At 46.9% G+C, this 12,788-nt stretch overlaps 1 protein-coding gene across 2 annotated transcripts in view; it reads right to left on the bottom strand.

The window, feature by feature from the left end:
- Positions 1-12,788, bottom strand: part of LOC140199273 (villin-1-like) — a 101,844-nt gene that overhangs the window by 21,300 nt on the left and 67,756 nt on the right. For both annotated transcript variants that reach the window (XM_072261048.1, XM_072261049.1), the window contains exon 15: positions 5,470-5,615. In XM_072261048.1, the coding sequence (XP_072117149.1) occupies positions 5,470-5,615 (146 nt within the window). The remainder of the gene's footprint in view (positions 1-5,469; positions 5,616-12,788) is intronic.

Raw genomic sequence — 12,788 nt, forward strand, 5'->3', positions numbered from 1 at the left:
ATGTTGCAGCTCTATAAAACTCTGGTTAGACTTCACTTAGAATATTGTGTTCAGCTCTAGTTATAAAAAGAATGTGGAAGCTTTAGAGGAGAATTACCAGGATGCTGCCTGGATTAGAGATCATGTCTTATCAGGAAAGGCTGAGAAAGCTATGACCTTTCTCTTTGGAGTGACAGAAGATGAGAGGTGACTTAATAGAGGTGTACAAGATGACAAGAGGCATAGATAGAGTAAGGGTAGAAGTGATGAATAATGGGGCAAAATTTTAAGGAGATTGTAGGAAAATATGGGGGGACGTCAGAGGTAGGTGTGTAGGGTAATGTAATTGGTGGAAATGTACATAATTTATGACCACTGACATCTAAGAGGCCGGTCTGACATGATAACGTAATTATGTAAAATGCTTTTACCGCGCTATCCCTTCAGTGTTTGGAGTAAAATAAAACAGTTATTACAACTTTTCTTAAACATAAAATGCCTCATGCCACTTTATTTGTGAAAACCTACATTGGTGACCACAATGCTCTCAGGTGATTCCAGAGTTATTGAACATGTCAATCAAAGTAGTCGCTTTGAAACTGCCGGAGTTTTGGGAGCAAAATGCCGTTGCTTGGTTCATACAGGCCAAGGCCCAATTTGCTCTGCGAGAAATCTGTGCCAACAACACCAAATTTTACTATGTGATAGCATTGCTCAGCAATTCCACGGCTGCAAGAGTGGTGAGTCTACTAGAACACCCGTCTGAACACGATAAATACCAATCGCTGAAAACTCAGGTTTTCCAGACTTTTGGACTATCAGAGTCTGAGCGCGCCTAATAGTTGCTCTCTTTGCCCGGTCTCACCGAAGCTAAGCTATCAGGGCTAATGGACCGCATGCTGTCTCTCCTGGGAAATCACCACCCTTGTTATATTTTTAAAGAACTCCTCATGCAGAAAATGCCAGATCAAGTTCACATAGCCCTTGCTATGCACCTGTGTAAGACTACAGGGAGCTTGCTAAAATGGCTGATAGTCTACACTCAGCCAGGCAGAGGCGCATCATTCCTCCTCCTTTCATGTCTCAATAAGCTCGGCCAACAAGGAGCACAACATAAGGACACCTGCAGCTGCAAAACAGACAATGCCGGGGCTGTGTTTTTACCGCACTCGCTTTGGTATGAACACTCGCAAGTGCCTTGCAGCTTTGACAGTGCCAGCACATCGGGAATTCAGAGGTCTGTGAACACAGTGGGTTCCAGCTGCCAGGATCATCTACTGTTCATTACGGACACTGTCTCAGGGAGATGCTTCTTGTGTGACACAGGTGCTCAAGTGAGTGTGCTGCCAGCATCTCCTACTGACTAGAAGGCAAGGAGTGAAGAAACCACACAGGAGCCCACCAATGGCAACAGGATCCAGACTTATGGGACACGACGGATGACACTCTGCTTCAGTGGGCAACGTTACACATGGGACTTCGTCCTGGCTAAAGTGGCTAGACCTCTGCTTGGTGCTTGTTTCCTGTGCGCCCAATTCTGTTAGTCGATCTTAAGAACTGCCGGCTTGTGGACATTAAGGAGTTTGGGTCGTTACCCTGCTTAACAGTAAGTTCCCCACAATGACTCTGTCTAGCGCAAGCACCACCCCATGTGAGCTTACTCGACTGCTGGGTGAATTCCCAGACATCACCAAGCCCACATTCTCCACTACAGTCACAAAACATGGGGTTGAACACCACAACTGGCCTGCCAGTCCATGACCATGCACGTAGACTGGACCCCGAAAAGCTGGCAACCGCAAAGGCTGAGTTTGCCATCATCGAAAGACTTGGCATTGTACGCCGGTTGAACAGCCCCTGGGCTTTGCCCCTCCATATGGTTCCTTAGTCCGATGGTGGTTGCCTCCCATGTGGTGATTACCGACACCTCAATGAGGTCATCACCCCCCAATCGTTACCTGGACCCACACATCCAAGACTTTTTGGCACGTTTAGTCAGAAAGTTAATTTTTCCTAAAGTCAACTTAGTTAGGGGCTACCATCAGGTGCTTGTGTGCTCAGAGGACATTCTCAAAACAGCTGTGATAACCCCATTTAGCCTCTTTGAGTTTCTGTGCATGCCATTGGGGCTGAAAAGTACAGCACAGACATTCCAATGACTGATGGACTCTGTATTAAAAGACTTAGATTTTCTTTTTGTTTACCTGCATGACATACTTGTCGCCAGTGCATCCAAATCTGAACACGTATCTCATTTCCGCACACTTTTCGAGTGCTCTAGCCAACATGGGTTGATTATTAACCCTGCTAAGTGCCAGTTTATATTGTCGACCATTGATTTTCTTGACCATTGCATCTCGACAGAAGGTGTGAAACCCCTTCCATCAAAAATGGCCACTATTCTGGATTTCCCACTGCCCTGCACTACTAAAAAACTTCAGGAGTTTTCAGGCATGGTGAATTTGTCTCACCACTTCATTCGGCGAGCTGCTGAAGTTCTGCTCCCCCTGTATAGTGCGCTTAAAGGCAAAACCCCTAATCACGTGCTTCACTGGTCAGCAGACATGACCAGGGCATCTGATGATACCAAACGAGTTCTTTCTAATGCGACCCTACTGGCACACCCATTCCCCAACGCACCTGCAGCAATTCCTACTGATGCCTCAGACTATGCTGTGGGTGCTGTACATGAACAGTTGGACAGAGGCGTGTGGCAAGTCTTGCCTTCTTCAGCCAGCGGCTCCGCCCCACCCGAAAGGAAGTTCAGCACATTTGACCGTGAGCTTCTTGGTCTTTACCTGGCTGTCTGCCATTTTCATTTTCTTCTAGAGGGTCAACAATCTCACAGCATTCATTGATCACAAACCCCTCATACGACATATCATGGGGGAAAATAATGCCATGGCTCTCATGGCCAGTCATCGAGGCCATACACATAGGGGTCGATTATGCTGGCACGGTAGCCAACCAAGATACTGATACTGACCCAGTGGTCCAGGCTTACCGAACAACAATCATGGGCCTGCGGTCAGCTGACTTTAAGTTCGGGGAAGCTGGGGTTTCTCTCCTGTGCGATGTCTCAACCGTCACCCTCAGCCCATACAAGCAAACCTGAGGCAGACTGTTTTTGACTCCATACATGGCTTCTCGTATTTGAGCTGGGTGGTCTCACAGAAAATGGTTGCACTGAGGTTTTGTGGCACTGCCTCAGAAAGGACATGCGTGATTGGACTGCATCCTGTGTGGGGTGCCAGTGGGCAAAAATTAAGCGTCACGTCCAGGAGTCATTGACACCTTTTGTGGTCCCCGAGCGACAGTTTGGCCATGTCAATGTGGACCCTGTTGGCACTCCTCCGCAGTTTCACCCATGGTGGACTGTACCGGCAGGTGGCCAGAGGACGTTCCTCTGGCATCGACGACAGCCTCAGACGTGGCTCGGGCGTTCATCAGCACCTGGGTTGCTTGGTTTGGCACCCCGTCTGATATTTCCTCTGACCGTGGTCCCCAATTCATTTCAGACCTCCGGGCTGCGATGGATGCATTAGACTACGTCACAACATAGTGTATCACCTGTACTCCAATGGCCTATGTGAGCAGTTTTACCGCTCCTTAAAGACTGCTCTGAGGGCTTCCCTGACCGATGAGTGTAGGCATGATCGTCCCTAAGGGTCCAGCTGGGGTTCAGAACTGCTCCAAAAGAGCATCTGCAGCTGTCCATGGCAGAGTTGGTATACTGGCAGCTGTTACGAGTGCTAGGTGATTTTATTCCTGATGCTACAACAGCCTTGTCAGCCTCACAACAGTGTTCCACTCTCCTCAGTAAACTCAATTCCTTTGCACCTATTCCTACCTCCCATCATGGCACACAGCACTTTTGGGTTCCTGTTGACCTGTAATCTGCCTTGTTTGTTTTCGTCCACCATGACGCACACCAACATCTCTTTAGGCCCCTTTACGATGGCCCATTGGAACGGAGAGAAAGGACTTCTATCATAGATAAGTTGGGTAAACCTGAATCCATTTCGGTAAGCCACCTTAAACTGGCCCACCAAGATTTGGACGATTCCGCCTCCATGCCCCTGGCATTGCAATGTGACCATAAGTGTATCAACACCCCTCTGGACAAGCCAGAGGCACCTGCTGTTCCTTCAACCATGGAATACAGGACCCGAGCCAGGAGGCTCGTCCGAGATCCGGACAGGCTCTCAATGCTGGTTTTAGTGAATTCTTGAAGGGCCTGTGTAAGGAATTGTAACTGGTGGAAATGTACGTAATTCACAACCACCAACGTTGAGTTGGAGTTTCACTTTGAGAGGCTGGTTGGACGTGATGACGTTATTCTGTAAAGTTCTTTGTGTTCAGTGTTTGGAGTACAATAAATGAGTTGTTACTGCTTTTCTTAAGTATAGAATGCCTCACGCCATTTTATTTGCGAAAACCTACAGGTGGGTGCGTAGAACATGCAACCGGGGCGGTGGTAGAGGCAGGTACATTAGAGACATTTTAGATTGGCACGTGGATGACAGAAAATGAAAAGCTACATGGAAGGGAATGGTTAAATTGATCTTAGAGTAGGTTAAAAGTTTGGCACAACATTGTGTACTGTGCTGTAATGTATGTTTTATGTTCTATGACTATCAGGGAGGGAGGAGAAGATGGCGGCGCGACACAGCGCATGCGGCCGTTCCGAATGAATATCGATTATGTGTTACTAGGGGCCGTGCACAATCAGGATTTGATGGAGACAGCCATGAGAAGCGCAGGGGAACATCTGGAGTAACTTCTGAAATGCCTGCTTCACTGCCGCTGCTACAGTGCGATCGAGAATCTCCGGAGGGGAACTCCCCAAATCCTCGGCTTTGCCTATTGCCTGTTGCCGGGGCCGGGGTCGAAGCGCTTGGCAGGGATGGTACTTGGTGCTCGGTGTCGAATAGGTGGTCGGAGTCTCGGAGTTTTTTGGATGGACTCAGAGCCGGACTGTGGTCGGATGCTTCCAGGATGCTGCATCGGCAAGTTGGCAGCGCTGGGGGTTTACCGTCTGCGTGAGATGATGGGACTTTCGAGAGACTTTGAGACTTTTACTGTGCCATGGTCTGTTCTTATCAAATTACAGTATTGCTTTGCACTGTTGTAACTATATGTTATAATTATGTGGTTTTTGTTAGTTTTTATGTCGGTTTGTCGTGTTTTTCGTGATATCATTCTGGAAAACACTTTATCATTTCTTAATGCATGCATTACTAAATGACAATAAAAGGGGACTGTGTGTCCTTATAATCATTATATCAGAGATCCTTGTCTCCTGTGATCTTCTAGCTTCTTGCTATTGGACCAAGACCTCACACTAAACAAGAACTTGTGGTAGCCAGTATACTATGGCTACCACATATTAAAAGAATTCACATACAGCTATCTTCTGTTCTACAAAGAACGGCGTGGAAGTAAATAATCCTCAATCCCAAGGGCTGTCCATGAAGATGAAGCTCATACCTCTTACTGCTGGCGTATGGACCTTTTCCTCCGAGGATTACCCAAAACTCAGCAGGCTCCTGGCCTTCATATACATTCTGCTTCTCTCCCTTGGAGATGATGGCAACCACATTTTTGGCTACTTCTCTCTCATCACCGCTGCAGCCCTGTAACAGGAGCAGAGAGTTTATAGGAACCCTGTAGAGACAACTTTTTATATTCAAATCAGAATCAGGCTTAATATTATGGATATACTTTATGCCGTGAAAGTTGTTGTTTTGTGACAGCAGTACAGTGCAAGGCATAAAATATATTGTACTATAGATTACAATTTTATATACACATACATTTTTTTATTTACATGGTGCCAAAAAAGAGCAAAAATAGTGAAGCGGTGTTTATAGTTTCCAGGACTGTTCAGTAATCTGATGGTGGATAGCAAAAGAATTGCAAATCATATACATTTGGAGTTTCTGCAGATGCTGGAGATGCAATGTGACACACACACAAGATGCTGGAGTAGCTCAGCAGATCAGACAGCATCTATGGAAAGGAATAAACAGTCGGCAGTTTGGGTTGAGACCCTTCATCGGGACCTGAAATGCTGACTCTTTCCCCTCCCTCATCCTTTCAATCTGCCCATCACCCACACATTCCCCCCGCCAGTTCCCCTTCCCATTGTCCCGTAGTGCACTGTCCTTTCCTATGGCCTCATCAAAGTCAGACCAAAGTTCAAAGTGTGCAGCCTTGGATTTAGAAGGTTATATGAGCAGTCGGCAAGACAAAATTTGTTAGGACACTTGTCCATTAGACCATCAGGCCCCAAGACATAGGGGCAAAATGATGCCAATCCATCAAGGCTGATTTATTTTCCCTCTCAACCCCATTCTCCTGCCCTCTGTCTGCTCTTAGTGTCCGACCTTAGGAATGTACTGTACAACCCAGGAACATTTAAAATTGTCATTCTAATTGTAAATATCTAGGTACAATCCCAAGAAAACTTGTTTTGTTATTTGAATATTTAATCTAAACTAAGCATTGGTCTAACACTGCCAACTATGAATTAATTTTATTTCTTCTTGGTGTTCTTCGTCTCCCTCTTAAGACAAACTTTTGGGTTCAAAGATAACCAACTTCCTCTCCTGTTTTGTGGGTTCAGAGGTGGCCATGGTCCATGTGGGAACGGTGAATCCCCCAATGGGGCATGGAACAGGAGGTGGGTAGTTTGTGAGACAGTACCCTCCTTCCACCACATGCAAAAAGTCCATGTACAAGGGGTGATGGATAAGTTCGTGGTCTAAGGTAGAAGGAAATGAGTTATACAGCTCTTGTTACATGCGCATGTAGTTCAACTCTTTGAGTGATTATGCAGAAAGTTTGAAGTTAATAAATCATCTCCTTCTACCTTAGGCCATGAACTTATCAATCACCCCTGCTGTGGACCACTTTCTGGAGGTCCAAGACGCCGACTTCTACAAAGGAGGGATCCGTATGCTCCACGACCGCTGGACTAAGTGAGTAAATGTAGGAAGGGACTATGTTGAGAAATAAATGCGCTAGGTTTGCTAAAATTGACTCCTTCTACCCTAGGCCACAAACTTATCAATCACCCCTTGTATGCTATCCCCAATGCTCCTTTTTCACGTTGAACAGTTGTGGACGAGAGGTTCCCAGGATAAAATAGGGATGTTGTATTTCCTGAGGCAGGCTTTGACCACATCCTTGAATTTTCCTCCTTTGTCCACCAGGTAACCTCTTCCCCTGACCACTTGGGAACGAGTGTTTTTTGGGAGTCTACTGCTGTGGTGTTGCCTGCCCAAGTAAAGCTTGGAATGTCTGTTTGTTTGTTTATTTACTTATCTATCCATCTATATATTTATTTATTTACAATGACCAATTACCCTACTAATTAGTGCATCTTTGGACAGTGGGAGGAAACCAGAACATGCAAGAGAAACCCACATGGTTCACGGGGAGGACGTCCAAACGAATTGAACCCCGAACTCCAGAATGCCCCAATCTGTAATAGTGTTGCGTTGCCCACTACGCTGTCACGGCACCTGGGGGAAAGACTTTGATGATGGTATGCTTGTTCTTCCAGTGAGTTTGGGGGAATCTGCTAAAAGTGCATGGTTGATGTTGGGGGGAGGGTGGGAGGACGAGGAAAGAAAGACTGGGACAGGAAGAATCTTGGATTATGCTGGCTGTTTTTCCATTGCAATGAGAAGTGTGGTGATCATACCTGAACTATATGTGTGGGATAAAAATGTACTTGCCCCTCCAATCCCCTTTAAACGTCCTTCCTTTTACCCTTTTAACAAAGCAATTAGCTTTATTTGTTGCATGTATATCAAAACATACAGTGAAATGCATCGTTTGCATCAACAACAATGATCAGTCAGCATGGACTCATGCTGAAGAGCCTGTATCTGTGTAGATTTGCTCTATGATTCTGCCAGGATCCCAGACCATCCAGTCCAGACATTCCCACATTCTCCTTGCATTCCCAAACTTCAGCTCTTCCAAATTCCCACAATGCCCAAATCCTGGCATTCACATTCAGATTCATTTTATTTGTCACACGTAGACCGAAACACACAGAGAAATGTATTGTCTGCTTCAACGACCAGCACAGTCCGAGAATGTGCTGGGGGCAGTCTGCAAGTGTCGCCATGCTTCCAGCGCCAACGTAGCATGCCGACAACCTACTAACCCTGACCCATACATCTTTCGAATATGAGAGCAAACCAGAGCACCCAGAGGAAACCCACGCAATCACAGAGAAAACATAAATGGGAATGGGAATATACTGCCACCTACCTTAAACCTACAGTATATCCTTTTATTTTTGATATCCCTACCATTGGAAAGACTTTGACTATCTACCATATCTATGTCTCTCATAGCATTTATGTAACTCTATCAGTTCACCCCTCAGTTCCAGGGAAAACAAGTCCAGCCTATCCAGTCTCTCTCCATAATCAAAGTCCTCCATACAGGCACTTTCTCTAGCACAGCTACATCCTTAGTTCTGATGAAAAAATAATTGTAATGGAGGGAGTGCAAAGGAGATTTACCAGGGTTGGAGGGCTTGGCTTTGTTTCTCTTTCCACAAATGCTACCTGACTTGCAGAGAATTTCCAGCATTTTCTGTATTATTTCAGATTTCCAGCATCTGCACTATATTGATTTTTCAATCACATTCTTGTATCGTCATGAACAAGTGCGCTGAAAAAGGACCATAGCACCTTCAGAGATAGTCCCTTTGTTCAATTCCACACCGCGACCCCCCCCATCTCCTCATGAAAATTGAGTTAAACGGCTGAGAAGATCACTGGGGTCCCCCCCCGCATCTACTTGTGACATTTACCAGGAGCGTTATAGATAAAGGGTCTGAACCCATGTTGAAGATCCTACCACCCAGTAAAGTGTTACACTAACTGCTACTCCACTGTGCAAATGGGACTAGCATCATTGGGAATATTGAAGATCCTACCACCCAGTAAAGTGTTACATTAACTGCTACTCCACTGTGCAAATAGACTAGCGTCATTGGGAATCATGGTTGGTATGGACGTGTTGGTGCGAGGGGCCTGTTCCCTGATCTATGATTCTATGACAACCAACAAACAGCACAGAGAAAAGACCAAAGCAACTTCTAGCAAATAACTAAATACAACATTAATCAATACATTTAACCAGGACCGGGAAAGAGGAGACTGAGACGTGCAAGGCTCCCCGCACCCTTTCTGACAACTTTCTACAGGAGCACCATCAAGTGTGTTCTGTCTGGCTACATCATTGTGTGGTACGAATGCTACAAGGCATCGGACCGCAGAACATTGCAGAGAAGAGTAAAATCCGCTGAGATGGTCACCAGGTTCTTCCTCCCACATGTTTGTGACATTTACCAGGGACATTGTAGGTGAAGGGCCCGTAGCATTGTTGAGGATCCCTAACACTCATCCCACAATCTCTTTGACCCTCTACCGTCAGAAGGAGGTACACACCATCAGGACTAGGACTGTCAGACTGGGGAACAGCTTCTTCCCTCAGGCTGTGAGACTAATGAATACCCTGCCACCACTGAGGTCGTGTCACTAGGACAGCAAGCTGTCCACTGTTTACCTGTACTGTGTACTCAAACATTCTGAATTATATTTTATGGTAATATTTAGTTTTATGTGTGATATATGTTTTATGGGTGCACAGTGGTCCAGAGGAACTTTGTTTTGTTTGGTTGTATACATGTACAGTCAGATGACAATAAACTTAAAGTCATTTAAAGTTAAATTGGATAGCTATATAGACAGGAAAGGAATGGAGGGTTATGGGCTGAGTGCAGGTCGGTGGGACTAGATGAGAAAAAGAGTTCAGCACGGACTAGAAAGGCCGAGATGGCCTGTTTCCGTGCTGTAATTGTTATATGGTTATAAACTTGAACATGAACACATTCCTCAAGCAACACACAAATCACTGGAGGGATTCGACAGGTCAGGCAGCATCTGTGGAAGGAAATGGACAGTCAATGCTTTTGGTCAGGACCCTTCAGCGAGACTGAAAGGATAAAAAGGTTGAAGGGAAGGGGTGGAGCAAGAACTGGCAGATAGGGGAGGGAAGAGGACCTCTGTTTCTATTTCCACCCTTCCACCACCATCTGCCTTCTCCTCCTCACCTGGATCACCTGTCACTCCTGGCAGTTCTTGCTCCACCCCTTCCACTCATATTCTTATTGTGACGATCTGCCCCCTGTCTTTCAGATGCTGACCCCAAACATCATGAAGTGACTTCAACACAATCCTTCAATACTTCTCAGGCAGAACCAGCTGGTAATGCTGAGGCTGGTCCGGAGGCGAACGTGCCCCGGTGTAGGATCTGGTTCCTCAACTCCAATCCGGTCCGTTCTCTCAGTAGTAGAGACATGGCAGAGTGTTTCATATTGTCTGCTTGGGCCATGTCCCCTTGCACAACTGCTGACCAGACAGTACCTATGCATGGGTCATCTCGCCACTGCCCCAGGACTCAATTCCAGAAACTGCTTTGACTTCAGAGCAGTCAGGATGCAGTAAGCTTGTGGAATGGTGTTATCAGAAGCTCCCAAATGATCTACCGCTCGATTCTGCCCTTGCCTTTCCTCTGCCTTCCCCGTGATGAAAAACTGGTTTTGACTCCAGGGGCAGGAATGCTCTCCCACTCTCCGTCCCTGTCCAGCGCTCCATGCGTACACCGGGACAACGCTTCGGCATCAATATTCTGACTCCCCGACCGGTACTTCAGGCTGAAATCGTAGGCAGACAATGTTGCCACCCACCAATGGCCTGTGGCATCCAGTTTCGCTGAGGTCAGGATGTAAATTAATGGGTTGTTGTCCATCCTCACCTCAAACTTGGCACCAAGTCACTTAGCTTATCCACCACAGCCTATTTCAATGCCAGGGTCTCCAACTTGTGTGCGGGGTAGTTTCGCTCAGAGGCTGACAAACGTGATAGGTCTCAACCCTATGCCCTGATCTAATACAGAACACCTCCTAAGCCATCTCTGCTGGCTTCTGTCTGCAGTGCATACGACAACCGGGGGTCTGGAAAAGACAATACAGATGCTTTCGTCAGCAGCTCCTTCAACAACTGAAAGGCCTCTTCACATTTCCTATCCAATCTTGCTCCTAAGGCCTCTGAGGGGCAAAGATAATCTTTACCACTCTCTCCTTTTGTCCTCCTCCCTTTGTTCCCCAAGGGAGGGTAACCTCACAGAAGCTGATTTAAAGGGTGACTGACTTTAGAGTAGTCCTTCACAAACCTTCGGTAGCACCCGCAGAACCCAAGGCGCCCACAGTCTGGGGCCTTGGCTATTTGGTCACCGCCTCTATCTTTGATGGATCTGTAGCTACTCCACATGTGAGACTATGTGCCCAACATAGTTGACCAACCTCTTGCAGAACCGGCACTTCTCCTGGGAAAGTTTTAACCCTTCAGCTTTCAGGTGGCCCAGCGCCTTCAGCAGCCTCACTTCATGAACCTCCAAGATGGACCCAAACACTATGAGATCATCTAGGTACACAAACACCTCAAGCAAGTTCGTATCCCTCACCATTTTCTCCATGACACACTGGAAGATCGCAGGGTCTCCTGATATGCCCTGGGAAATCCTTTCAAACAGGAAGAATCCCAGTGGACATATAAATGCTGTTTTCTCTTTGTCAGCCCCACTCATGGGGATCTGGTAATACCCACTCCTCAAGTCCAGCACACTGAACCACTTCGCACCACTCAGACAGGCCAGCGCACCCTCGATTCTCAGGACCGTATACTGGTTGGGGACTGTACGCCTGTCCAGAGTCCGATACTCCAGATGGTGTGGCAAGTGCTCTTGGAACAAACTCGTCAGTAGAAAAGACATCTTCCAACTTCAACAGCTTCCCTATCAACCTCTTCTTCCTCCCTCCAGGTACCAGGGTTGAATGACTCGGCAATCGACTTTCTCCTTTTCAGACAGAGTTTCTCCCCGGCTTGTTTCACAGGGATACTCGACATTACCGTCACCGGAAAGAGATGTGCCTCTCCGGTGTTCCTGACTCTCACTATTATTCTATTCACCTGCACAACCGCGGGCCTCTCATTTGGGGCCTCACCAGTACCCCAGCAGGTAAGCATGACTCCTCTTCATGGTCTTCCGGAACATCCACCAGGAGGACCTCGGCCTCAGGCATTCCGGGAAATTTGGGGTTTCCCGTCACTCTAGCTACTTCCCCGGGCTGTAACATGACTTGTTTTGACCGGGTGAACCACACAGACCCTCGTTTATGCTCATCATCTGGCCCAGTGAGGTCACACACTTCCTCAAAAGCAGCTCGGAACGCAGGGTGAATGGACAATGTCTTCAGAAAGCTCTCTCCAACTCCCTCCTTGCAGGCTCCCACTATTTCCTCATAATTCTCCCAGCGAGAATTGAAGCTTTGCCCTTCTCGACCGGGTCCAGACAAACCAGCACCTAATGTATCAAGGACCTCAGCTACTCCAACCTCTGCCTCTGAAAACTCCAGCTTCAATGACAAGTAACCATCATACAGATAGTCACCTGTACTAAGACCCCAGATCTCTAGCGCACTGAGCGGCTTCAATAGTAAATGTGTCAAATGCTGGTTGTAAAATGAACGGTACAGCAGAGTAACCTGAGAGCCTGTGTCAAGTATGGCTCTAACATAAATACCCTCGATCCGTAGTGATACAATGGAGCTTGGCCCCACTAAGGCTTCAGGAATAGGGTTTTTTGCTATGGGGTATTCCTTGATATATTGCCAGGAATGAGTTCCCCCCGAAACGCCAGGACATTGCCTCACTGGG

This window comes from Mobula birostris, chromosome 6 (assembly GCF_030028105.1).
Source record: "Mobula birostris isolate sMobBir1 chromosome 6, sMobBir1.hap1, whole genome shotgun sequence".
NCBI lineage: Eukaryota > Metazoa > Chordata > Chondrichthyes > Myliobatiformes > Myliobatidae > Mobula > Mobula birostris.